The 27241-nt window shown below is 50.5% G+C and overlaps 7 protein-coding genes and 7 pseudogenes across 7 annotated transcripts; all 14 read right to left on the reverse strand.

Annotated features, from left to right (window-relative positions):
• Positions 1-382: 382 nt before the first annotated feature.
• Positions 383-1951, reverse strand: LOC147644711 (uncharacterized). Its single transcript, XM_086841272.1, has 2 exons — positions 1781-1951; positions 383-994 (listed from the first exon to the last, which is right to left on the reverse strand). The coding sequence occupies exons 1-2, from the start codon at positions 1949-1951 to the stop codon at positions 383-385; spliced, it is 783 nt and encodes a 260-aa protein (XP_086697398.1).
• LOC147644712 (uncharacterized) lies at positions 1016-1642 on the reverse strand (annotated as a pseudogene).
• A 561-nt stretch (positions 1952-2512) lies between the features above and the next one.
• Positions 2513-3718, reverse strand: LOC147644713 (uncharacterized). The gene is made up of 2 exons (XM_086841273.1): positions 3075-3718; positions 2513-3014 (listed from the first exon to the last, which is right to left on the reverse strand). The coding sequence occupies exons 1-2, from the start codon at positions 3716-3718 to the stop codon at positions 2513-2515; spliced, it is 1146 nt and encodes a 381-aa protein (XP_086697399.1).
• A 4-nt stretch (positions 3719-3722) lies between these two features.
• LOC147644714 (uncharacterized) lies at positions 3723-4577 on the reverse strand (annotated as a pseudogene).
• Positions 4578-5433: 856 nt separating this feature from the next.
• Positions 5434-5817, reverse strand: LOC147644715 (uncharacterized). Its single transcript, XM_086841274.1, has one exon. It carries the CDS (start codon positions 5815-5817, stop codon positions 5434-5436), a length of 384 nt encoding a protein of 127 aa, XP_086697400.1.
• A 2052-nt stretch (positions 5818-7869) lies between these two features.
• On the reverse strand, positions 7870-9438 carry LOC147644716 (uncharacterized). The gene is made up of 2 exons (XM_086841275.1): positions 9268-9438; positions 7870-8481 (listed from the first exon to the last, which is right to left on the reverse strand). Exons 1-2 carry the CDS (start codon positions 9436-9438, stop codon positions 7870-7872), a joined length of 783 nt encoding a protein of 260 aa, XP_086697401.1.
• Positions 8503-9129, reverse strand: LOC147644717 (uncharacterized; annotated as a pseudogene).
• A 590-nt stretch (positions 9439-10028) lies between the features above and the next one.
• Positions 10029-12101, reverse strand: LOC147644718 (uncharacterized; annotated as a pseudogene).
• Positions 12102-15403: 3302 nt separating this feature from the next.
• Positions 15404-16972, reverse strand: LOC147644719 (uncharacterized). The gene is made up of 2 exons (XM_086841276.1): positions 16802-16972; positions 15404-16015 (listed from the first exon to the last, which is right to left on the reverse strand). Exons 1-2 carry the CDS (start codon positions 16970-16972, stop codon positions 15404-15406), a joined length of 783 nt encoding a protein of 260 aa, XP_086697402.1.
• On the reverse strand, positions 16037-16663 carry LOC147644720 (uncharacterized; annotated as a pseudogene).
• Positions 16973-17533: 561 nt separating the features above from the next.
• On the reverse strand, positions 17534-19606 carry LOC147644721 (uncharacterized; annotated as a pseudogene).
• A 3226-nt stretch (positions 19607-22832) lies between these two features.
• Positions 22833-24170, reverse strand: LOC147644722 (uncharacterized). The gene is made up of 2 exons (XM_086841277.1): positions 24000-24170; positions 22833-23213 (listed from the first exon to the last, which is right to left on the reverse strand). The coding sequence occupies exons 1-2, from the start codon at positions 24168-24170 to the stop codon at positions 22833-22835; spliced, it is 552 nt and encodes a 183-aa protein (XP_086697403.1).
• On the reverse strand, positions 23235-23861 carry LOC147644723 (uncharacterized; the record flags this gene model as incomplete). The annotated part of the gene is made up of 1 exon (XM_086841264.1): positions 23235-23861. A coding segment is annotated over exon 1 (627 nt), but the record flags the coding sequence as incomplete, so codon positions are not given.
• Positions 24171-24760: 590 nt separating the features above from the next.
• Positions 24761-26833, reverse strand: LOC147644724 (uncharacterized; annotated as a pseudogene).
• Positions 26834-27241: the final 408 nt, after the last annotated feature.

Raw genomic sequence — 27241 nt, forward strand, 5'->3', positions numbered from 1 at the left:
TGGTGACGCCGATCCAAATCCCGGGAGTTGCCATCTACCACCTTTGCTCCACCGAAACAAGAAATACCAGATCTTGTAGCGTATCCAACACTCTGACTTGAAGTGTGGTAATGAGCTTATGAGTGGTGTTTCTTGTTTCGGTGGAGCAAAGGTGTTAGATGGCAACTCCCGGGATTTGGATCGGCGTCATTTCTTTTATTCGCAGTTTCTCCTCCCTTCTCTGATGGGATCGCCGATCGGAATAACCGTGGTGCCGAACTTAACATAGCTTTCGGCCATAAACAGTGTGGCCAATTACAAACATAGTTAAAATACCGAATACATACTTAACGAAGGTTCGCCTTAGTGGCGCGTAATTCAAACTTGACTGACTATCGATATTCTAGCGGGTTAGCTTATCCGTTCCGCGACATCCCCGCCCCCGTGAAGCAGCCGCATTCACCACATCCAGAACAGCTAGCTTCGAAGCGGGACGAATCATTCTGGCTCGATCGTCAGTCCGTACCGCCGCTCGCCTGGGCACTCCATCTACTCCAGTGAACACCTCCTGCACGATTCCTCGTTTCCACTCTCGACGTGGTATGGCCGGATCGCAGATGAACACTAAGTCTCCTCGGCGCAGGGGCTCGACATGTGAGCACCTTTTCTTCCTGCGCACAAGAGTAGGCAGGTATTCGTGCACCCATCGCTTCCAGAAGCGGTCTCGCATCATCCTGGCCAGTCGCCACTGCTTCTTTGTGGCGCACCTCTCCAACGGCTGTCCATTGTCTCCAGGTAGATCCGGCAGATTGGGTACTCCTCTCAGCAAGTCGTTGGGAGTCAGTGGAGCCTCCTGGTTCACAGTAACTGGCAGATGCGTTAGTGGGCGGGAATTTACTATGTTCTCCGCCTCGATCAACAGGTTCTCCATTACATGTTCCATGGGAGCCAGCTCCCTCATCGTATGTGCCAGCACCTTCTTGACGCACTGGACCATCCTTTCCCAGGCGCCACCCTCAGCTGGGTTCGCTGGGCAGTTGAATATCCACTCGATTCCTTTGGACGACAGCTCGGACTGGATCTTCTCTGGCTCGAAATCCCCGTTGAATCTCCTGGCCTCTCGATTGGCTCCAACGAAGTTTTTCCCATTACCGCTCCTCATCTTGACCACCGGTCCTCGCCGGCTCATGAAGTTCCTCATAGCGATGATACAGGAATCTGTAGATAAATCATGGGCCATCTCCAAATGGATGGCCCTCGTGGTTAAGCAGGTGAACAGTGCCACCCACCTCTTCTCGATGCGACCTCCAATCGTCACGTGCAACGGTCCAAAATAATCCAAGCCCGTGTGCTTGAATGGCCATCCGTTGGCTTCCAGTCGGTCCTCAGGCAAAGGACCCATTATTGGCTGCATCGGCTATGCCCTCCGCAGCTTGCAGATCTGGCAGTCAGCCACCACCTTCCGTAGCAGCCTCCGTAAGTTCGTTATCCAGAACTTCTTCCGTATCTCGCCTATGGTCGCATCGTGGTTCTGATGCCCCATCTTCTGGTGGTAGTGGTGTACTACCATCACCGTCAACGTGTGTCTGTGGAACAGTATAATGGGGCGCCGGGCGCTGTATGGCACACAAGCGGCGGCGTCGATCCTTTCCCTTACACGCATGACTCCATCGTCGTCGAAATACGGGGACAGCCCTCGCAGTTGGCTGCCTTCTTTCGAGATCCTTCCAGCTTTGTCCCTCTCTTCTCCGGAGAACGCTTCACTTTGCGCCTGCTGGATCAATATGCGCTCCGCGTTGGCGCATTCCTTTGCCGTGAGTCCATACTTCTCACGGTCGCTATACTGGCCGCGGCATCGTCGGACGAATCTAAGGACCCAAGCCGTGGTCCTTACCAGCCGGTTGTAGTTTGAGAACCTCTGGAAAGATATAAAAAATTCGTTTGCAGTCACTAACGCAAACTCACATGGCATCTCTTCCTCGACGGTGGCTCTCGTGCAGCCACTACCACTAGATGAGCTCTCTCGCCAATTCTCTTCTGGTTCCCGCAGGAACGTCGGCCCGCGTAGCCATCGTGACCCTTGACTGAGGTCCACATGGCGTCGCGGCCTGGTTGCGTCATCTGCCACGTTCTCGGCAGTTGGTACCCATCTCCATTGGGATACTTCCGTCGACTCCAGGATTTCTGCCACCCGGTTTCCAACAAACTGTTTATACCGCCGGTGGGTGCTGCTTATCGAGTGCAGCACTGTCTTAGAATCCACTGTGTTCCTATGTCACAGTGTTCATCAGCCGTGTTGCCAGCACGGCTGCCTGTAGTTCCAATCTCGGGACTGACATTGTCCTCATCGGAGCATATTTCGTTTTGGCACATACGAAATGCACCCGCACGTCGTCGTTTGCGTAGGTGGTCCGCCAATACGCCGTCGCAGCAAACGCCGACTGGCTGGAGTCCACGAAGACGTGCAGCTGGAGTGCTCGTACTTGTCCAGTACCAAAATAGTAGCGTAGACATCGGAACTCCTTCACATAGCTCATCTCCTGCCGCCAGCTAGCTCGTCTAGCAATGGCTCATCCCATGTGACTCCTTTTCGCCAAATCTCTCGCATAAGTAGCTTGGCGGTTACCATGTAGCAGCTCAAGAACCCAATCGGATCAAACGTGGACATCACCAAGCTGAGGAACTCCCTCTTAGTAGGGACACGTTCCCCCGTCATCACGCTGCTGGGAACCCGATGGTACTTGACGCTGAATCTGAAGTCATCTGTAGCCGGGTGCCAATACATGCCCAATACCTTCTGCTCGGATTCGGTCCACTCGACGTTCTCGTTGGTGCCTAACGGACTTAAGGCTCTGACCAATCTCGCCGAGCTGGAAGAAAACCGACACAAATCGAAACCGGCACTTGCGTGTATCTCTCTTACTCGTTTTGAGACGGCTATAGCTTCATCCTCGTCTGCGAAGCTATCTACGTAATCGTCGACGTAGTGGTACTCATTAATAGCCAGGACCGCCCGGGGATCAGTGTGCACGTGCCTTGAAGCATTTACAGTCTTCACGTGCTGCGCTGATCATGGCGAACAAGCTGCTCCAAACGTCATCACTGTCATCTCGTAGATCTCCGGGTCTTTGCGGTCATCTCCGTGCCTCCACAAGAATCTCTGGGCGCATCTATCTTGTGGCTGCATCAATACCTGGTGGAACATCTCCTTGATGTCCGCGCAGACTCCCATGGCTCCTTCCCTAAAGTGGAAGAGGACAGCCGGGAGTGACTTGTAGTTTTGGGGGCCTTTCAGTAGTGCTGAATTCAGGGATATGCCGTTCACTTTGGCTGCTGCATCGAAAACTAGACGGATCTTCCCAGGCTTGTTTGGGTTTTCGACCCCGAAGTGCGGCAGGTACCACAGCTTGTCACGACTACCATAAGTGACCTCCGGCTGCTCTAGTCGTCGTGCGTATCCCTTCTTGACGTAGTCATCCATGATCGCATTGTAGGCCTGCGCGAAGTTCGCATCGCGCTTCATTTTCCGTTCGATGTTGACGAGTCGCCGTAGTGCCATGTTGTAACTGTCTGGCAGTCTCGTCTCGTCATCCTTCCATAGCAGCCCAGTCTGGTATCGATGACCTATCCGTTTAGTCGTCCTCTCCAAGATGCCCAGAGCCCGTTCATCGTCGCTGGCTGCGACCGGTGGCGCTGGCTTCACTCCGAAGTTCTCTATTTCGAAATAATCGCTGACCATCTTCTCATCCTGGGTAACGGCTAGTAGGCACGATCTCTCCGTCAGTGGACTCGCTTGACGTCTCACTGGTCCATATACTACCCATCCTAATTTGGTAGCTGCTGCGTATGGTCCTCCTGCGCCGAAGCTTCTGGTTTTGCAGGGGAATTCCTAGGTGCACGTGATCCAGTCCAATAAGGATCCTTGGCGCTGCATTGTTGTGCGGCTTCACTGGTAGGCGTGCGCTCGCCCTTGCCGTCTTGACATCTTCCCGACGTAAACTCTGCATCGGAAGACTCAGGTTGCTTACTGCGTACACGTTCCTTAAACCGTGCCGCTTCGGTTTGCCCGCTCCACTGATCTGCAGGCTAACCCTTCTCGTAGGCTCTCTGGCGGAATTACCGCCAAACCACTGCACGTTCAGTTGTCGACTCTCACCCTTTAGGTGTAGGCTTTGGACGAGCTCGTCGTCTATGAGAGTCACAGACGATCCCTCGTCGAGCAGTGCGTACCTGTCCACCTGTTGCTTCTCCCGGTACAGCCTCACGGGCAGAACTCGGAACAGCAGGTGGCCTCCATCCGAATCGACGCAACTAAGGTTTCGATGCGGCGTCTCCTGGCCGCTTTGATTCTCATTTTCCATGCGCCCAGCGCTTCTCAGGCTTGTTGCTTAGGCCATGGAAATGTTACTCACTGTTGGATCCGCTGACTGCGGCATCCGCTTGTGTTGGCTGATGACCTCTTGTGGCTCCCGTCTGTGGTTGCTCGTAGCTCCCTGTGACTGTCTGGGGATATCGGCTTCGTCATGCAGCAAGTAGTGATGCTTCCTCTAGCATCCGTAGACGTTGCACTTACGGCTCCTCTTGCAGAACCGTACCATGTGCCCGGTTTCAAGGCACGCGAAACAGATCCGCCGCTTCTTGGCGAACTCCAATCGCGGCCTGACAGGGGCGTTGTTGAATTCCTTGCAATCCTTGATGGCGTGTTGCCCTTCACACATGAGGCAACCTCTGGGGTGGTCATTATACCCCTTCTGTTCCATGTCTTCCTGATGCTCACCATGCATCGGAAGCTCCAGATTCGTGTTTGCATGTAACACCCTTCGCTTTGGGGTTTTACTGCTCACGTCACCTATCAAGTGCAGCCATAAGCGACTCAAAATCAACTTTTTTAAAGTAATACTGTCAAATCGTCATTATATTGCTGTTCAAAGTTGTAGGACATATATGTATATGATGTCATTGTTTATGGGGAAGACAACGAATTTGACACCCTTTAGCAATTACTAATTAAAGCAAAATAGGTTAGTTTTATGCTCTATTTTATTTCTTATTTTTCTCTCGCCGGAGCTGCAACTGCCGATCGGACTTGGCTTCCATATATATTCGCTTACAATGTATCTTTGCTTAACAGATAAGGTGTTAGAAGAAGGAGAGTGAGAGGAATAGATAACAAAGAGAAGAGCTAAAAGCGCAGCAGATGCAGCGATACACCTATGCGCGCATAATTAGGCGCGAGCGATCTGCTCCGAACAAACTCCCCCGTTGAAAGAGGTACTATTCCAACTGCATCGGCATCGTGGGGCAGAACGGCTAGCTTGGCGACCTCCCTCTTGATCAGACCCGTATCAGTACGGAACATGGCTACTCTGATGACGCCGTCCCTACCAGGAATGATATCCTCAATGCGCCCAAGCTGCCATTTCATAGATGGAATGTTGTCCTCCTTCAGCAACACTATGTTTCCAGGTCATCTGCGCTTTCTGCAATCGGACAGAGTGGTCGAGAGCTGAGAATGACGGTGAGAGGTTCATCAAGGGTCAAGATGGAGCATCCGGTGACCCTGTAAAATTGATATTTTGCCGCCTTGACCGCCGCCTCCCATAAACCTCCAAAATGAGGGGCATGCGGAGGGATGAATTTCCAATTGCTCCCATCCGCCAAACAGGCAGATGATATCGATGCCGTGTGCTGCTCACTCATAAACAATGCCTTTAATTCGGCAAGCTCGCTCTTCTCACCGACGAAGTTTGTAGCATTGTGGCTCCAAATGATTCGCGGACTGCCCCTCAGGTTGTGAGGTCCTGGACGACTTCCATATGTGAAGAAAGAGGCAAACATGGCGATATAGCACTTGTGGGGTGCTTTATTTTCGCTTTCCGCTTTGCAATATAAAGGCCCACAATAGTTCACTCCTGTAGCATTAAATACTGGATTAGACCGCACTCTATCTGCTGGCAGGCTACCCATAACGTACTCTCAAGTCACTGGCTTCATTCGAAAACATCGGAAGCTTTTGTGGCGTCCAATTCGCCAATAACTTTACCGCAATGTGGCAAGCAATGCTTGTAGTCCTGCACGTAAATATTTCCTATGAAAATAAATGATCATTACCTTTGTGACTGCATGATCCTTGGGTAATAATATAGGATGCCTCATATCGTAGTCCAAGTTTGAGTTCTGCAGCCTTCCCCCATCGCGAAGTAATACATCCGGCAATTCTCTTGGGGTACATGTCGGAACGTGATGCCAAGTCATGTCTCTCTCTTTTCGCGATTCTGTTTGACACAAATACGTTGAACTCCCTTGGGGGCTGTCGAATCCATGCCAACACAATGGATGAGTCAGACAAGCAATGAAATGAGCAGTCGAAATCTATACATTACTTGACGTTTACTATAAGCTGGCAATACGTCATCCCAATCCACGTTAGCACTAGATTTTAGATTTTTTAATGATTGGTGCAATTAGTCCAAGTGGATCATAGATTTCTCTCACCTCTTTAACTGAATCACCACCAGAAATTAAATCATCAACTCATAAATCCCTAAGAAACATTTTTGCTGCAACTGATTTCTCCTCATCATAAGAGAGCTGATGCATTGCTCTTATTGCCAAGAAGGCAGCTGGCTTAACTACGGCAGCAAGTGTGTCATCATCAGAATGATTACTAGGATCCTTGACGATGGCAGCTAAGACAGACTTATGAGTTGACGCACTCGGCAGCCATTTCTTTTACTACACGTTTTCTTTTGGCTATGCACACAAAAACGAATTCCCTTGTGTCTGCTTACAGCGAACGTTTTAGACTGTTCCTGCCTCGTGCCAGCGATTCTTGTGACGACAATATCAACTGCATTCCTCATTTTCATCACTATTACCATACACGCTAAGCAACACAAGGCACCACGTACAGCGACAAGTAGCCTTATCTCGCACATTCTCAAAATTATCTACGCTCAATCGTCGGAATATAACATAAGAAATAATGGAACTAAAAGAACAGACAACGAATTAGAGATGTGTGGCGCGCAACGGCCGTTTAACTCAAGTAATATCATCGTGTCACGACACGGCTATCCTGACAATTTACGTCCTCGTGTAGTCGTTTTTATCAAACAGATTCAATTTTCACCCATATTCAAGTCTTAAACTTTATTGTTCATGTCTTTCACATTTTTCTCTGTACACCAAGTTTAGCTTTACGAACAATTTTCTTCATAACAAACTCTCTTATCCTATTTTACAAAATTAATTAATTTAATCTTCGTAGTATTTTCAGTTCACTTTCTTCATTAGAAACTAGATTATAGAAACTATAGATTATAAATGACTTAACATTACTTTCAATATACCTCACTTGGGCCTTCCGCTAGTACACTATATTCGTCTTTTCAAATCATTAAATTCTTCGTTAATCTTAACGGATTACACATGACGGATAACACATCGTCCTCTCTGACGGATAACACATCGTCCTCTCTGACGGAAAACACATCATCTCGCTTAGATGGTGACGCCGATCCAAATCCCGGGAGTTGCCATCTACCACCTTTGCTCCACCGAAACAAGAAATACCAGATCTTGTAGCGTATCCAACACTCTGACTTGAAGTGTGGTAATGAGCTTATGAGTGGTGTTTCTTGTTTCGGTGGAGCAAAGGTGTTAGATGGCAACTCCCGGGATTTGGATCGGCGTCATTTCTTTTATTCGCAGTTTCTCCTCCCTTCTCTGATGGGATCGCCGATCGGAATAACCGTGGTGCCGAACTTAACATAGCTTTCGGCCATAAACAGTGTGGCCAATTACAAACATAGTTCAAATACCGAATACATACTTAACGAAGGTTCGCCTTAGTGGCGCGTAATTCAAACTTGACTGACTATCGATATTCTAGCGGGTTAGCTTATCCGTTCCGCGACATCCCCGCCCCCGTGAAGCAGCCGCATTCACCACATCCAGAACAGCTAGCTTCGAAGCGGGACGAATCATCCTGGCTCGATCGTCAGTCCGTACCGCCGCTCGCCTGGGCACTCCATCTACTCCAGTGAACACCTCCTCCACGATTCCTCGTTTCCACTCTCGACGTGGTATGGCCGGATCGCAGATGAACACTAAGTCTCCTCGGCGCAGGGGCTCGACATGTGAGCACCTTTTCTTCCTGCGCACAAGAGTAGGCAGGTACTCGTGCACCCATCGCTTCCAGAAGCGGTCTCGCATCATCCTGGCCAGTCGCCACTGCTTCTTTGTGGCGCACCTCTCCAACGGCTGTCCATTGTCTCCGGGTAGATCCGGCAGATTGGGTACTCCTCTCAGCAAGTCGTTGGAAGTCAGTGGAGCCTCCTGGTCCACAGTAACTGGCAGATGCGTTAGTGGGCGGGAATTTACTATGTTCTCCGCCTCGATCAACAGGTTCTCCATTACATGTTCCATGGGAGCCAGCTCCCTCATCGTATGTGCCAGCACCTTCTTGACGCACTGGACCATCCTTTCCCAGGCGCCACCCTCAGCTGGGTTCGCTGGGCAGTTGAATATCCACTCGATTCCTTTGGACGACACCTCGGACTGGATCTTCTCTGGCTCGAAATCCCCGTTGAATCTCCTGGCCTCTCGATTGGCTCCAACGAAGTTTTTCCCATTACCGCTCCTCATCTTGACCACCGGTCCTCGCCGGCTCATGAAGTTCCTCATAGCGATGATACAGGAATCTGTAGATAAATCATGGGCCATCTCCAAATGGATGGCCCTCGTGGTTAAGCAGGTGAACAGTGCCACCCACCTCTTCTCGATGCGACCTCCAATCGTCACGTGCAACGGTCCAAAATAATCCAAGCCCGTGTGCTTGAATGGCCATCCGTTGGCTTCCAGTCGGTCCTCAGGCAAAGGACCCATTATTGGCTGCATCGGCTAAGCCCTCCGCAGCTTGCAGATCTGGCTGTCAGCCACCACCTTCCGTAGCAGCCTCCGTAAGTTCGTTATCCAAAACTTCTTCCGTATCTCGCCTATGGTCGCATCGTGGTTCTGATGCCCCATCTTCTGGTGGTAGTGGTGTACTACCATCACCGTCAACGTGTGTCTGTGGAACAGTATAATGGGGCGCCGGGCGCTGTATGGCACACAAGCGGCGGCGTCGATCCTTCCCCTTACACGCATGACTCCATCGTCGTCGAAATACGGGGACAGCCCTCGCAGTTGGCTGCCTTCTTTCGAGATCCTTCCAGCTTTGTCCCTCTCTTCTCCGGAGAACGCTTCACTTTGCGCCTGCTGGATCAATATGCGCTCCACGTTGGCGCATTCCTTTGCCGTGAGTCCATACTTCTCACGGTCGCTATACTGGCCGCGGCATCGTCGGACGAATCTAAGGACCCAAGCCGTGGTCCTTACCAGCCGGTTGTAGTTTGAGAACCTCTGGAAAGATATAAAAAATCCGTTTGCAGTCACTAACGCAAACTCACATGGCATCTCTTCCTCGACGGTGGCTCTCGTGCAGCCACTACCACTAGATGAGCTCTCTCGCCAATTCTCTTCTTGTTCCCGCAGGAACGTCGGCCCGCGTAGCCATCATGACCCTTGACTGAGGTCCACATGGCGTCGCGGCCTGGTTGCGTCATCTGCCACGTTCTCGGCAGTTGGTACCCATCTCCATTGGGATACTTCCGTCGACTCCAGGATTTCTGCCACCCGGTTTCCAACAAACTGTTTATACCGCCGGTGGGTGCTGCTTATCGAGTGCAGCACTGTCTTAGAATCCGTCCAGAGTACGTATCTGCTTATCTCTCCACTGTGTTCCTATGTCACAGTGTTCATCAGCCGTGTTGCCAGCACGGCTGCCTGTAGTTCCAATCTCGGGACTGACATTGTCCTCATCGGAGCATATTTCGTTTTGGCACATACGAAATGCACCCGCACGTCGTCGTTTGCGTAGGTGGTCCGCCAATACGCCGTCGCAGCAAACGCCGACTGGCTGGAGTCCACGAAGACGTGCAGCTGGAGTGCTCGTACATGTCCAGTACCAAAATAGTAGCGTAGACATCGGAACTCCTTCACATAGCTCATCTCCTGCCGCCAGCTAGCTCGTCTGACAATGGCTCATCCCATGTGACTCCTTTTCGCCAAATCTCTCGCATAAGTAGCTTGGCGGTTACCATGTAGCAGCTCAAGAACCCAATCGGATCAAACGTGGACATCACCAAGCTGAGGAACTCCCTCTTAGTAGGGACACGTTCCCCCGTCATCACGCTGCTGGGAACCCGATGGTACTTGACGCTGAATCTGAAGTCATCTGTAGCCGGGTGCCAATACATGCCCAATACCTTCTGCTCGGATTCGGTCCACTCGACGTTCTCGTTGGTGCCTAACGGACTTAAGGCTCTGACCAATCTCGCCGAGCTGGAAGAAAACCGACACAAATCGAAACCGGCACTTGCGTGTATCTCTCTTACTCGTTTTGAGACGGCTATAGCTTCATCCTCGTCTGCGAAGCTATCTACGTAATCGTCCACGTAGTGGTACTCATTAATAGCCAGGACCGCCCGGGGATCAGTGTGCACGTGCCTTGAAGCATTTACAGTCTTCACGTGCTGCGCTGAGCATGGCGAACAAGCTGCTCCAAACGTCATCACTGTCATCTCGTAGATCTCCGGGTCTTTGCGGTCATCTCCGTGCCTCCACAAGAATCTCTGGGCGCATCTATCTTGTGGCTGCATCAATACCTGGTGGAACATCTCCTTGATGTCCGCGCAGACTCCCATGGCTCCTTCCCTAAAGTGGAAGAGGACAGCCGGGAGTGACTTGTAGTTTTGGGGGCCTTTCAGTAGTGCTGAATTCAGGGATACGCCGTTCACTTTGGCTGCTGCATCGAAAACTAGACGGATCTTCCCAGGCTTGTTTGGGTTTTCGACCCCGAAGTGCGGCAGGTACCACAACTTGTCACGACTACCATAAGTGACCTCCGGCTGCTCTTGTCGTCGTGCGTATCCCTTCTTGACGTAGTCATCCATGATCGCATTGTAGGCCTGCGCGAAGTTCGCATCGCGCTTCATTTTCCGTTCGATGTTGACGAGTCGCCGTAGTGCCATGTTGTAACTGTCTGGCAGTCTCGTCTCGTCATCCTTCCATAGCAGCCCAGTCTGGTATCGTTGACCTATCCGTTTAGTCGTCCTCTCCAAGATGCCCAGAGCCCGTTCATCGTCGCTGGCTGCGACCGGTGGCGCTGGCTTCACTCCAAAGTTCTCTATTTCGAAATAATCGCTGACCATCTTCTCCAGAGCGTCATCCTGGGTAACGGCTAGTAGGCACGATCTCTCCGTCAGTGGACTCGCTTGACGTCTCACTGGTCCATATACTACCCATCCTAATTTGGTAGCTGCTGCGTATGGTCCTCCTGCGCCGAAGCTTCTGGTTTGCAGGGGAATTCCTAGGTGCACGTGATCCAGTCCAACAAGGATCCTTGGCGCTGCATTGTTGTACGGCTTCACTGGTAGGCGTGCGCTCGCCCTTGCCGTCTTGACATCTTCCCGACGTAAACTCTGCATCGGAAGACTCAGGTTGCTTACTGCGTACACGTTCCTTAAACCGTGCCGCTTCGGTTTGCCCGCTCCACTGATCTGCAGGCTAACCCTTCTCGTAGGCTCTCTGGCGGACTTACCGCCAAACCACTGCACTTTCAGTTGTCGACTCTCACCCTTTAGGTGTAGGCTTCGGACGAGCTCGTCGTCTATGAGCGTCACAGACGATCCCTCGTCGAGCAGTGCGTACCTGTCCACCTGTTGCTTCTCCCCGTACAGCGTCACGGGCAGAACTCGGAACAGCAGGTGGCCTCCATCCGAATCGACGCAACTAAGGTTTCGATGCGGCGTCTCCTGGCCGCTTTGATTCTCATTTTCCATGCGCCCAGCGCTTCTCAGGCTTGTTGCTTAGGCCATGGAAATGTTACTCACTGTTGGATCCGCTGACTGCGGCATCCGCTTGTGTTGGCTGATGACCTCTTGTGGCTCCCGTCTGTGGTTGCTCGTAGCTCCCTGTGATTGTCTGGGGATATCGGCTTCGTCATGCAGCAAGTAGTGATGCTTCCTCTAGCATCCGTAGACGTTGCACTTACGGCTCCTCTTGCAGAACCGTACCATGTGCCCGGTTTCAAGGCACGCGAAACAGATCCGCCGCTTCTTGGCGAACTCCAATCGCGGCCTGACAGGGGCGTTGTTGAATTCCTTGCAATCCTTGATGGCGTGTTGCCCTTCACACATGAGGCAACCTCTGGGGTGGTCATTATACCCCTTCTGTTCCATGTCTTCCTGATGCTCACCATGCATCGGAAGCTCCAGATTCGTGTTTGCATGTAACACCCTTCGCTTTGGGGTTTTACTGCTCACGTCACCTATCAAGTGCAGCCATAAGCGACTCAAAATCAACTTTTTTAAAGTAATACTGTCAAATCGTCATTATATTGCTGATCAAAGTTGTAGGACATATATGTATATGATGTCATTGTTTATGGGGAAGACAACGAATTTGACACCCTTTAGCAATTACTAATTAAAGCAAAATAGGTTAGTTTTATGCTCTATTTTATTTCTTATTTTTCTCTCGTCGGAGCTGCAACTGCCGATCGGACTTGGCTTCCATATATATTCGCTTACAATGTATCTTTGCTTAACAGATAAGGTGTTAGAAGAAGGAGAGTGAGAGGAATAGATAACAAAGAGAAGAGCTAAAAGCGCAGCAGATGCAGCGATACACCTATGCGCGCATAATTAGGCGCGAGCGATCTGCTCCGAACAAACTCCCCCGTTGAAAGAGGTACTATTCCAACTGCATCGGCATCGTGGGGCAGAACGGCTAGCTTGGCGACCTCCCTCTTGATCAGACCCGTATCAGTACGGAACATGGCTACTCTGATGACGCCGTCCCTACCAGGAATGATATCCTCAATGCGCCCAAGCTGCCATTTCATAGATGGAATGTTGTCCTCCTTCAGCAACACTATGTTTCCAGGTCATCTGCGCTTTCTGCAATCGGACAGAGTGGTCGAGAGCTGAGAATGACGGTGAGAGGTTCATCAAGGGTCAAGATGGAGCATCCGGTGACCCTGTAAAATTGATATTTTGCCGCCTTGACCGCCGCCTCCCATAAACCTCCAAAATGAGGGGCATGCGGAGGGATGAATTTCCAATTGCTCCCATCCGCCAAACAGGCAGATGATATCGATGCCGTGTGTTGCTCACTCATAAACAATGCCTTTAATTCGGCAAGCTCGCTCTTCTCACCGACGAAGTTTGTAGCATTGTGGCTCCAAATGATTCGCGGACTGCCCCTCAGGTTGTGAGGTCCTGGACGACTTCCATATGTGAAGAAAGAGGGAAACATGGCGATATAGCACTTGTGGGGTGCTTTATTTTCGCGTTCCGCTTTGCAATATAAAGGCCCACAATAGTTCACTCCTGTAGCATTAAATACTGGATTAGACCGCACTCTATCTGCTGGCAGGCTACCCATAACGTACTCTCAAGTCACTGGCTTCATTCGAAAACATCGGAAGCTTTTGTGGCGTCCAATTCGCCAATAACTTTACCGCAATGTGGCAAGCAATGCTTGTGGTCCTGCACGTAAATATTTCCTATGAAAATAAACGATCATTGCCTTTGTGACTGCATGATCCTTGGGTAATAATATAGGATGCCTCATATCGTAGTCCAAGTTTGAGTTCTGCAGCCTTCCCCCATCGCGAAGTAATACATCCGGCAATTCTCTTGGGGTACATGTCGGAACGTGATGCCAAGTCATGTCTCTCTCTTTTCGCGATTCTGTTTGACACAAATACGTTGAACTCCCTTGGGGGCTGTCGAATCCATGCCAACACAATGGATGAGTCAGACAAGCAATGAAATGAGCAGTCGAAATCTATACATTACTTGACGTTTACTATAAGCTGGCAATACGTCATCCCAATCCACGTTAGCACTAGATTTTAGATTTTTTAATGATTGGTGCAATTAGTCCAAGTGGATCATAGATTTCTCTCACCTCTTTAACTGAATCACCACCAGAAATTAAATCATCAACTCATAAATCCCTAAGAAACATTTTTGCTGCAACTGATTTCTCCTCATCATAAGAGAGCTGATGCATTGCTCTTATTGCCAAGAAGGCAGCTGGCTTAACTACGGCAGCAAGTGTGTCATCATCAGAATGATTACTAGGATCCTTGACGATGGCAGCTAAGACAGACTTATGAGTTGACGCACTCGGCAGCCATTTCTTTTACTACACGTTTTCTTTTGGCTATGCACACAAAAACGAATTCCCTTGTGTCTGCTTACAGCGAACGTTTTAGACTGTTCCTGCCTCGTGCCAGCGATTCTTGTGACGACAATATCAACTGCATTCCTCATTTTCATCACTATTACCATACACGCTAAGCAACACAAGGCACCACGTACAGCGACAAGTAGCCTTATCTCGCACATTCTCAAAATTATCTACGCTCAATCGTCGGAATATAACATAAGAAATAATGGAACTAAAAGAACAGACAACGAATTAGAGATGTGTGGCGCGCAACGGCCGTTTAACTCAAGTAATATCATCGTGTCACGACACGGCTATCCTGACAATTTACGTCCTCGTGTAGTCGTTTTTATCAAACAGATTCAATTTTCACCCATATTCAAGTCTTAAACTTTATTGTTCATGTCTTTCACATTTTTCTCTGTACACCAAGTTTAGCTTTACGAACAATTTTCTTCATAACAAACTCTCTTATCCTATTTTACAAAATTAATTAATTTAATCTTCGTAGTATTTTCAGTTCACTTTCTTCATTAGAAACTAGATTATAGAAACTATAGATTATAAATGACTTAACATTACTTTCAATATACCTCACTTGGGCCTTCCGCTAGTACACTATATTCGTCTTTTCAAATCATTAAATACTTCGTTAATCTTAACGGATTACACATCGTCCTCTCTGACGGATAACACATCGTCCTCTCTGACGGATAACACATCGTCCTCTCTGACGGAAAACACATCATCTCGCTTAGATGGTGACGCCGATCCAAATCCCGGGAGTTGCCATCTACCACCTTTGCTCCACCGAAACAAGAAATACCAGATCTTGTAGCGTATCCAACACTCTGACTTGAAGTGTGGTAATGAGCTTATGAGTGGTGTTTCTTGTTTCGGTGGAGCAAAGGTGTTAGATGGCAACTCCCGGGATTTGGATCGGCGTCATTTCTTTTATTCGCAGTTTCTCCTCCCTTCTCTGATGGGATCGCCGATCGGAATAACCGTGGTGCCGAACTTAACATAGCTTTCGGCCATAAACAGTGTGGCCAATTACAAACATAGTTCAAATACCGAATACATACTTAACGAAGGTTCGCCTTAGTGGCGCGTAATTCAAACTTGACTGACTATCGATATTCTAGCGGGTTAGCTTATCCGTTCCGCGACATCCCCGCCCCCGTGAAGCAGCCGCATTCACCACATCCAGAACAGCTAGCTTCGAAGCGGGACGAATCATCCTGGCTCGATCGTCAGTCCGTACCGCCGCTCGCCTGGGCACTCCATCTACTCCAGTGAACACCTCCTCCACGATTCCTCGTTTCCACTCTCGACGTGATATGGCCGGATCGCAGATGAACACTAAGTCTCCTCGGCGCAGGGGCTCGACATGTGAGCACCTTTTCTTCCTGCGCACAAGAGTAGGCAGGTACTCGTGCACCCATCGCTTCCAGAAGCGGTCTCGCATCATCCTGGCCAGTCGCCACTGCTTCTTTGTGGCGCACCTCTCCAACGGCTGTCCATTGTCTCCGGGTAGATCCGGCAGATTGGGTACTCCTCTCAGCAAGTCGTTGGGAGTCAGTGGAGCCTCCTGGTCCACAGTAACTGGCAGATGCGTTAGTGGGCGGGAATTTACTATGTTCTCCGCCTCGATCAACAGGTTCTCCATTACATGTTCCATGGGAGCCAGCTCCCTCATCGTATGTGCCAGCACCTTCTTGACGCACTGGACCATCCTTTCCCAGGCGCCACCCTCAGCTGGGTTCGCTGGGCAGTTGAATATCCACTCGATTCCTTTGGACGACAGCTCGGACTGGATCTTCTCTGGCTCGAAATCCCCGTTGAACCTCCTGGCCTCTCGATTGGCTCCAACGAAGTTTTTCCCATTACCGCTCCTCATCTTGACCACCGGTCCTCGCCGGCTCATGAAGTTCCTCATAGCGATGATACAGGAATCTGTAGATAAATCATGGGCCATCTCCAAATGGATGGCCCTCGTGGTTAAGCAGGTGAACAGTGCCACCCACCTCTTCTCGATGCGACCTCCAATCGTCACGTGCAACGGTCCAAAATAATCCAAGCCCGTGTGCTTGAATGGCCATCCGTTGGCTTCCAGTCGGTCCTCAGGCAAAGGACCCATTATTGGCTGCATCGGCTAAGCCCTCCGCAGCTTGCAGATCTGGCAGTCAGCCACCACCTTCCGTAGCAGCCTCCGTAAGTTCGTTATCCAAAACTTCTTCCGTATCTCGCCTATGGTCGCATCGTGGTTCTGATGCCCCATCTTCTGGTGGTAGTGGTGTACTACCATCACCGTCAACGTGTGTCTGTGGAACAGTATAATGGGGCGCCGGGCGCTGTATGGCACACAAGCGGCGGCGTCGATCCTTCCCCTTACACGCATGACTCCATCGTCGTCGAAATACGGGGACAGCCCTCGCAGTTGGCTGCCTTCTTTCGAGATCCTTCCAGCTTTGTCCCTCTCTTCTCCGGAGAACGCTTCACTTTGCGCCTGCTGGATCAATATGCGCTCCACGTTGGCGCATTCCTTTGCCGTGAGTCCATACTTCTCACGGTCGCTATACTGGCCGCGGCATCGTCGGACGAATCTAAGGACCCAAGCCGTGGTCCTTACCAGCCGGTTGTAGTTTGAGAACCTCTGGAAAGATATAAAAAATCCGTTTGCAGTCACTAACGCAAACTCACATGGCATCTCTTCCTCGACGGTGGCTCTCGTGCAGCCACTACCACTAGATGAGCTCTCTCGCCAATTCTCTTCTTGTTCCCGCAGGAACGTCGGCCCGCGTAGCCATCATGACCCTTGACTGAGGTCCACATGGCGTCGCGGCCTGGTTGCGTCATCTGCCACGTTCTCGGCAGTTGGTACCCATCTCCATTGGGATACTTCCGTCGACTCCAGGATTTCTGCCACCCGGTTTCCAACAAACTGTTTATACCGCCGGTGGGTGCTGCTTATCGAGTGCAGCACTGTCTTAGAATCCACTGTGTTCCTATGTCACAGTGTTCATCAGCCGTGTTGCCAGCACGGCTGCCTGTAGTTCCAATCTCGGGACTGACATTGTCCTCATCGGAGCATATTTCGTTTTGGCACATACGAAATGCACCCGCACGTCGTCGTTTGCGTAGGTGGTCCGCCAATACGCCGTCGCAGCAAACGCCGACTGGCTGGAGTCCACGAAGACGTGCAGCTGGAGTGCTCGTACATGTCCAGTACCAAAATAGTAGCGTAGACATCGGAACTCCTTCACATAGCTCATCTCCTGCCGCCAGCTAGCTCGTCTGACAATGGCTCATCCCATGTGACTCCTTTTCGCCAAATCTCTCGCATAAGTAGCTTGGCGGTTACCATGTAGCAGCTCAAGAACCCAATCGGATCAAACGTGGACATCACCAAGCTGAGGAACTCCCTCTTAGTAGGGACACGTTCCCCCGTCATCACGCTGCTGGGAACCCGATGGTACTTGACGCTGAATCTGAAGTCATCTGTAGCCGGGTGCCAATACATGCCCAATACCTTCTGCTCGGATTCGGTCCACTCGACGTTCTCGTTGGTGCCTAACGGACTTAAGGCTCTGACCAATCTCGCCGAGCTGGAAGAAAACCGACACAAATCGAAACCGGCACTTGCGTGTATCTCTCTTACTCGTTTTGAGACGCCTATAGCTTCATCCTCGTCTGCGAAGCTATCTACGTAATCGTCCACGTAGTGGTACTCATTAATAGCCAGGACCGCCCGGGGATCAGTGTGCACGTGCCTTGAAGCATTTACAGTCTTCACGTGCTGCGCTGAGCATGGCGAACAAGCTGCTCCAAACGTCATCACTGTCATCTCGTAGATCTCCGGGTCTTTGCGGTCATCTCCGTGCCTCCACAAGAATCTCTGGGCGCATCTATCTTGTGGCTGCATCAATACCTGGTGGAACATCTCCTTGATGTCCGCGCAGACTCCCATGGCTCCTTCCCTAAAGTGGAAGAGGACAGCCGGGAGTGACTTGTAGTTTTGGGGGCCTTTCAGTAGTGCTGAATTCAGGGATACGCCGTTCACTTTGGCTGCTGCATCGAAAACTAGACGGATCTTCCCAGGCTTGTTTGGGTTTTCGACCCCGAAGTGCGGCAGGTACCACAACTTGTCACGACTACCATAAGTGACCTCCGGCTGCTCTAGTCGTCGTGCGTATCCCTTCTTGACGTAGTCATCCATGATCGCATTGTAGGCCTGCGCGAAGTTCGCATCGCGCTTCATTTTCCGTTCGATGTTGACGAGTCGCCGTAGTGCCATGTTGTAACTGTCTGGCAGTCTCGTCTCGTCATCCTTCCATAGCAGCCCAGTCTGGTATCGTTGACCTATCCGTTTAGTCGTCCTCTCCAAGATGCCCAGAGCCCGTTCATCGTCGCTGGCTGCGACCGGTGGCGCTGGCTTCACTCCAAAGTTCTCTATTTCGAAATAATCGCTGACCATCTTCTCCAGAGCGTCATCCTGGGTAACGGCTAGTAGGCACGATCTCTCCGTCAGTGGACTCGCTTGACGTCTCACTGGTCCATATACTACCCATCCTAATTTGGTAGCTGCTGCGTATGGTCCTCCTGCGCCGAAGCTTCTGGTTTGCAGGGGAATTCCTAGGTGCACGTGATCCAGTCCAACAAGGATCCTTGGCGCTGCATTGTTGTACGGCTTCACTGGTAGGCGTGCGCTCGCCCTTGCCGTCTTGACATCTTCCCGACGTAAACTCTGCATCGGAAGACTCAGGTTGCTTACTGCGTACACGTTCCTTAAACCGTGCCGCTTCGGTTTGCCCGCTCCACTGATCTGCAGGCTAACCCTTCTCGTAGGCTCTCTGGCGGACTTACCGCCAAACCACTGCACTTTCAGTTGTCGACTCTCACCCTTTAGGTGTAGGCTTCGGACGAGCTCGTCGTCTATGAGCGTCACAGACGATCCCTCGTCGAGCAGTGCGTACCTGTCCACCTGTTGCTTCTCCCCGTACAGCGTCACGGGCAGAACTCGGAACAGCAGGTGGCCTCCATCCGAATCGACGCAACTAAGGTTTCGATGCGGCGTCTCCTGGCCGCTTTGATTCTCATTTTCCATGCGCCCAGCGCTTCTCAGGCTTGTTGCTTAGGCCATGGAAATGTTACTCACTGTTGGATCCGCTGACTGCGGCATCCGCTTGTGTTGGCTGATGACCTCTTGTGGCTCCCGTCTGTGGTTGCTCGTAGCTCCCTGTGATTGTCTGGGGATATCGGCTTCGTCATGCAGCAAGTAGTGATGCTTCCTCTAGCATCCGTAGACGTTGCACTTACGGCTCCTCTTGCAGAACCGTACCATGTGCCCGGTTTCAAGGCACGCGAAACAGATCCGCCGCTTCTTGGCGAACTCCAATCGCGGCCTGACAGGGGCGTTGTTGAATTCCTTGCAATCCTTGATGGCGTGTTGCCCTTCACACATGAGGCAACCTCTGGGGTGGTCATTATACCCCTTCTGTTCCATGTCTTCCTGATGCTCACCATGCATCGGAAGCTCCAGATTCGTGTTTGCATGTAACACCCTTCGCTTTGGGGTTTTACTGCTCACGTCACCTATCAAGTGCAGCCATAAGCGACTCAAAATCAACTTTTTTAAAGTAATACTGTCAAATCGTCATTATATTGCTGATCAAAGTTGTAGGACATATATGTATATGATGTCATTGTTTATGGGGAAGACAACGAATTTGACACCCTTTAGCAATTACTAATTAAAGCAAAATAGGTTAGTTTTATGCTCTATTTTATTTCTTATTTTTCTCTCGTCGGAGCTGCAACTGCCGATCGGACTTGGCTTCCATATATATTCGCTTACAATGTATCTTTGCTTAACAGATAAGGTGTTAGAAGAAGGAGAGTGAGAGGAATAGATAACAAAGAGAAGAGCTAAAAGCGCAGCAGATGCAGCGATACACCTATGCGCGCATAATTAGGCGCGAGCGATCTGCTCCGAACAAACTCCCCCGTTGAAAGAGGTACTATTCCAACTGCATCGGCATCGTGGGGCAGAACGGCTAGCTTGGCGACCTCCCTCTTGATCAGACCCGTATCAGTACGGAACATGGCTACTCTGATGACGCCGTCCCTACCAGGAATGATATCCTCAATGCGCCCAAGCTGCCATTTCATAGATGGAATGTTGTCCTCCTTCAGCAACACTATGTTTCCAGGTCATCTGCGCTTTCTGCAATCGGACAGAGTGGTCGAGAGCTGAGAATGACGGTGAGAGGTTCATCAAGGGTCAAGATGGAGCATCCGGTGACCCTGTAAAATTGATATTTTGCCGCCTTGACCGCCGCCTCCCATAAACCTCCAAAATGAGGGGCATGCGGAGGGATGAATTTCCAATTGCTCCCATCCGCCAAACAGGCAGATGATATCGATGCCGTGTGTTGCTCACTCATAAACAATGCCTTTAATTCGGCAAGCTCGCTCTTCTCACCGACGAAGTTTGTAGCATTGTGGCTCCAAATGATTCGCGGACTGCCCCTCAGGTTGTGAGGTCCTGGACGACTTCCATATGTGAAGAAAGAGGGAAACATGGCGATATAGCACTTGTGGGGTGCTTTATTTTCGCGTTCCGCTTTGCAATATAAAGGCTCACAATAGTTCACTCCTGTAGCATTAAATACTGGATTAGACCGCACTCTATCTGCTGGCAGGCTACCCATAACGTACTCTCAAGTCACTGGCTTCATTCGAAAACATCGGAAGCTTTTGTGGCGTCCAATTCGCCAATAACTTTACCGCAATGTGGCAAGCAATGCTTGTGGTCCTGCACGTAAATATTTCCTATGAAAATAAACGATCATTGCCTTTGTGACTGCATGATCCTTGGGTAATAATATAGGATGCCTCATATCGTAGTCCAAGTTTGAGTTCTGCAGCCTTCCCCCATCGCGAAGTAATACATCCGGCAATTCTCTTGGGGTACATGTCGGAACGTGATGCCAAGTCATGTCTCTCTCTTTTCGCGATTCTGTTTGACACAAATACGTTGAACTCCCTTGGGGGCTGTCGAATCCATGCCAACACAATGGATGAGTCAGACAAGCAATGAAATGAGCAGTCGAAATCTATACATTACTTGACGTTTACTATAAGCTGGCAATACGTCATCCCAATCCACGTTAGCACTAGATTTTAGATTTTTTAATGATTGGTGCAATTAGTCCAAGTGGATCATAGATTTCTCTCACCTCTTCAACTGAATCACCACCAAAAATTAAATCATCAACTCATAAATCCCTAAGAAACATTTTTGCTGCAACTGATTTCTCATCATCATAAAAGAGCTGATGCATTGCTCTTATTGCCAAGAAGGCAGCTGGCTTAACTACGGCAGCAAGTGTGTCATCATCAGAATGATTACTAGGATCCTTGACGATGGCAGCTAAGACAGACTTATGAGTTGACGCACTCGGCAGCCATTTCTTTTACTACACGTTTTCTTTTGGCTATGCACACAAAAACGAATTCCCTTGTGTCTGCTTACAGCGAACGTTTTAGACTGTTCCTGCCTCGTGCCAGCGATTCTTGTGACGACAATATCAACTGCATTCCTCATTTTCATCACTATTACCATACACGCTAAGCAACACAAGGCACCACGTACAGCGACAAGTAGCCTTATCTCGCACATTCTCAAAATTATCTACGCTCAATCGTCGGAATATAACATAAGAAATAATGGAGCTAAAAGAACAGACAACGAATTAGAGATGTGTGGCGCGCAACGGCCGTTTAACTCAAGTAATATCATCGTGTCACGACACGGCTATCCTGACAATTTACGTCCTCGTGTAGTCGTTTTTATCAAACAGATTCAATTTTCACCCATATTCAAGTCTTAAACTTTATTGTTCATGTCTTTCACATTTTTCTCTGTACACCAAGTTTAGCTTTACGAACAATTTTCTTCATAACAAACTCTCTTATCCTATTTTACAAAATTAATTAATTTAATCTTCGTAGTATTTTCAGTTCACTTTCTTCATTAGAAACTAGATTATAGAAACTATAGATTATAAATGACTTAACATTACTTTCAATATACCTCACTTGGGCCTTCCGCCAGTACACTATATTCGTCTTTTCAAATCATTAAATTCTTCGTCAATCTTAACGGATTACACATCGCCCTCTCTGACGGATAACACATCGTCCTCTCTGACGGATAACACATCGTCCTCTCTGACGGAAAACACATCATCTCGCTTAGATGGTGACGCCGATCCAAATCCCGGGAGTTGCCATCTGAGCTTATGAGTGGTGTTTCTTGTTTCGGTGGAGCAAAGGTGTTAGATGGCAACTCCCGGGATTTGGTTCGGCGTCATTTCTTTTATTCGCAGTTTCTCCTTCCTTCTCTGATGGGATCGCCGATCGGAATAACCGTGGTGCCGAACTTAACATAGCTTTCGGCCATAAACAGTGTGGCCAATTACAAACATAGTTCAAATACCGAATACATACTTAACGAAGGTTCGCCTTAGTGGCGCGTAATTCAAACTTGACTGACTATCGATATTCTAGCGGGTTAGCTTATCCATTCCGCGACATCCCCGCCCCCGTGAAGCAGCCGCATTCACCACATCCAGAACAGCTAGCTTCGAAGCGGGACGAATCATTCTGGCCAGTCGCCACTGCTTCTTTGTGGCGCACCTCTCCAACGGCTGTCCATTGTCTCCGGGTAGATCCGGCAGATTGGGTACTCCTCTCAGCAAGTCGTTGGGAGTCAGTGGAGCCTCCTGGTCCACAGTAACTGGCAGATGCGTTAGTGGGCGGGAATTTACTATGTTCTCCGCCTCGATCAACAGGTTCTCCATTACATGTTCCATGGGAGCCAGCTCCCTCATCGTATGTGCCAGCACCCTCTTGACGCACTGGACCATCCTTTCCCAGGCGCCACCCTCAGCTGGGTTCGCTGGGCAGTTGAATATCCACTCGATTCCTTTGGACGACAGCTCGGACTGGATCTTCTCTGGCTCGAAATCCCCGTTGAATCTCCTGGCCTCTCGATTGGCTCCAACGAAGTTTTTCCCATTACCGCTCCTCATCTTGACCACCGGTCCTCGCCGGCTCATGAAGTTCCTCATAGCGATGATACAGGAATCTGTAGATAAATCATGGGCCATCTCCAAATGGATGGCCCTCGTGGTTAAGCAGGTGAACAGTGCCACCCACCTCTTCTCGATGCGACCTCCAATCGTCACGTGCAACGGTCCAAAATAATCCAAGCCCGTGTGCTTGAATGGCCATCCGTTGGCTTCCAGTCGGTCCTCAGGCAAAGGACCCATTATTGGCTGCATCGGCTGTGCCCTCCGCAGCTTGCAGATCTGGCAGTCAGCCACCACCTTCCGTAGCAGCCTCCGTAAGTTCGTTATCCAAAACTTCTTCCGTATCTCGCCTATGGTCGCATCGTGGTTCTGATGCCCCATCTTCTGGTGGTAGTGGTGTACTACCATCACCGTCAACGTGTGTCTGTGGAACAGTATAATGGGGCGCCGGGCGCTGTATGGCACACAAGCGGCGGCGTCGATCCTTCCCCTTACACGCATGACTCCATCGTCGTCGAAATACGGGGACAGCCCTCGCAGTTGGCTGCCTTCTTTCGAGATCCTTCCAGCTTTGTCCCTCTCTTCTCCGGAGAACGCTTCACTTTGCGCCTGCTGGATCAATATGCGCTCCGCGTTGGCGCATTCCTTTGCCGTGAGTCCATACTTCTCACGGTCGCTATACTGGCCGCGGCATCGTCGGACGAATCTAAGGACCCAAGCCGTGGTCCTTACCAGCCGGTTGTAGTTTGAGAACCTCTGGAAAGATATAAAAAATTCGTTTGCAGTCACTAACGCAAACTCACATGGCATCTCTTCCTCGACGGTGGCTCTCGTGCAGCCACTACCACTAGATGAGCTCTCTCGCCAATTCTCTTCTGGTTCCCGCAGGAACGTCGGCCCGCGTAGCCATCATGACCCTTGACTGAGGTCCACATGGCGTCGCGGCCTGGTTGCGTCATCTGCCACGTTCTCGGCAGTTGGTACCCATCTCCATTGGGATACTTCCGTCGACTCCAGGATTTCTGCCACCCGGTTTCCAACAAACTGTTTATACCGCCGGTGGGTGCTGCTTATCGAGTGCAGCACTGTCTTAGAATCCGTCCAGAGTACGTATCTGCTTATCTCTCCACTGTGTTCCTATGTCACAGTGTTCATCAGCCGTGTTGCCAGCACGGCTGCCTGTAGTTCCAATCTCGGGACTGACATTGTCCTCATCGGAGCATATTTCGTTTTGGCACATACGAAATGCACCCGCACGTCGTCGTTTGCGTAGGTGGTCCGCCAATACGCCGTCGCAGCAAACGCCGACTGGCTGGAGTCCACGAAGACGTGCAGCTGGAGTGCTCGTACTTGTCCAGTACCAAAATAGTAGCGTAGACATCGGAACTCCTTCACATAGCTCATCTCCTGCCGCCAGCTAGCTCGTCTGACAATGGCTCATCCCATGTGACTCCTTTTCGCCAAATCTCTCGCATAAGTAGCTTGGCGGTTACCATGTAGCAGCTCAAGAACCCAATCGGATCAAACGTGGACATCACCAAGCTGAGGAACTCCCTCTTAGTAGGGACACGTTCCCCCGTCATCACGCTGCTGGGAACCCGATGGTACTTGACGCTGAATCTGAAGTCATCTGTAGCCGGGTGCCAATACATGCCCAATACCTTCTGCTCGGATTCGGTCCACTCGACGTTCTCGTTGGTGCCTAACGGACTTAAGGCACTGACCAATCTCGCCGAGCTGGAAGAAAACCGACACAAATCGAAACCGGCACTTGCGTGTATCTCTCTTACTCGTTTTGAGACGGCTATAGCTTCATCCTCGTCTGCGAAGCTATCTACGTAATCGTCCACGTAGTGGTACTCATTAATAGCCAGGACCGCCCGGGGATCAGTGTGCACGTGCCTTGAAGCATTTACAGTCTTCACGTGCTGCGCTGAGCATGGCGAACAAGCTGCTCCAAACGTCATCACTGTCATCTCGTAGATCTCCGGGTCTTTGCGGTCATCTCCGTGCCTCCACAAGAATCTCTGGGCGCATCTATCTTGTGGCTGCATCAATACCTGGTGGAACATCTCCTTGATGTCCGCGCAGACTCCCATGGCTCCTTCCCTAAAGTGGAAGAGGACAGCCGGGAGTGACTTGTAGTTTTGGGGGCCTTTCAGTAGTGCTGAATTCAGGGATACGCCGTTCACTTTGGCTGCTGCATCGAAAACTAGACGGATCTTCCCAGGCTTGTTTGGGTTTTCGACCCCGAAGTGCGGCAGGTACCACAACTTGTCACGACTACCATAAGTGACCTCCGGCTGCTCTTGTCGTCGTGCGTATCCCTTCTTGACGTAGTCATCCATGATCGCATTGTAGGCCTGCGCGAAGTTCGCATCGCGCTTCATTTTCCGTTCGATGTTGACGAGTCGCCGTAGTGCCATGTTGTAACTGTCTGGCAGTCTCGTCTCGTCATCCTTCCATAGCAGCCCAGTCTGGTATCGTTGACCTATCCGTTTAGTCGTCCTCTCCAAGATGCCCAGAGCCCGTTCATCGTCGCTGGCTGCGACCGGTGGCGCTGGCTTCACTCCGAAGTTGTCTATTTCAAAATAATCGCTGACCATCTTCTCCAGAGCGTCATCCTGGGTAACGGCTCGTAGGCACGATCTCTCCGTCAGTGGACTCGCTTGACGTCTCACTGGTCCATATACTACCCATCCTAATTTGGTAGCTGCTGCGTATGGTCCTCCTGCGCCGAAGCTTCTGCTTTGCAGGGGAATTTCTAGGTGCGCGTGATCCAGTCCAATAAGGATCCTTGGCGCTGCATTGTTGTACGGCTTCAGTGGTAGGCGTGCGCTCGCCCTTGCCGTCTTGACATCTTCCCGACGTAAACTCTGCATCGGAAGACTCAGGTTGCTTACTGCGTACACGTTCCTTAAACCGTGCCGCTTCGGTTTGCCCGCTCCACTGATCTGCAGGCTAACCCTCCTCGTAGGCTCTCTGGCGGACTTACCGCCAAACCACTGCACGTTCAGTTGTCGACTCTCACCCTTTAGGTGTAGGCTTCGGACGAGCTCGTCGTCTATGAGCGTCACAGACGATCCCTCGTCGAGCAGTGCGTACCTGTCCACCTGTTGCTTCTCCCCGTACAGCGTCACGGGCAGAACTCAGAACAGCAGATGGCCTCCATCCGAATCGACGCAACTAAGGTTTCGATGCGGCGTCTCCTGGCCGCTTTGATTCTCATTTTCCATGCGCCCAGCGCTTCTCAGGCTTGTTGCTTAGGCCATGGAAATGTTACTCACTGTTGGATCCGCAGACTGCGGCATCCGCTTATGTTGGCTGATGACCTCTTGTGGCTCCCGTCTGTGGTTGCTCGTAGCTCCCTGTGACTGTCTGGGGATATCGGCTTCGTCATGCAGCAAGTAGTGATGCTTCCTCTAGCATCCGTAGACGTTGCACTTACGGCTCCTCTTGCAGAACCGTACCATGTGCCCGGTTTCAAGGCACGCGAAACAGATCCGCCGCTTCTTGGCGAACTCCAATCGCGGCCTGACAGGGGCGTTGTTGAATTCCTTGCAATCCTTGATGGCGTGTTGCCCTTCACACATGAGGCAACCTCTGGGGTGGTCATTATACCCCTTCTGTTCCATGTCTTCCTGATGCTCACCATGCATCGGAAGCTCCAGATTCGTGTTTGCATGTAACACCCTTCGCTTTGGGGTTTTACTGCTCACGTCCGTAATGGTGCATACCAGCTTAGCGAGCTCGTTTAGCCATTCACTTAGGCTCAGTCCAACCTCTTACTTAGGGGCAATTTGGCGATCAGCTCCTCCATCAGAGTGGGATTTCCTATATGCTGGTCGCCGCTGTCGGTTGACTGCAGAAACGCTGCAAGG

The sequence above is a fragment of the Drosophila serrata genome, unplaced genomic scaffold (genome assembly GCF_035046125.1).
Source record: "Drosophila serrata isolate PLE 108 unplaced genomic scaffold, ASM3504612v1 contig_112, whole genome shotgun sequence".
In the NCBI taxonomy this organism is placed as follows: Eukaryota; Metazoa; Arthropoda; class Insecta; order Diptera; family Drosophilidae; genus Drosophila; species Drosophila serrata.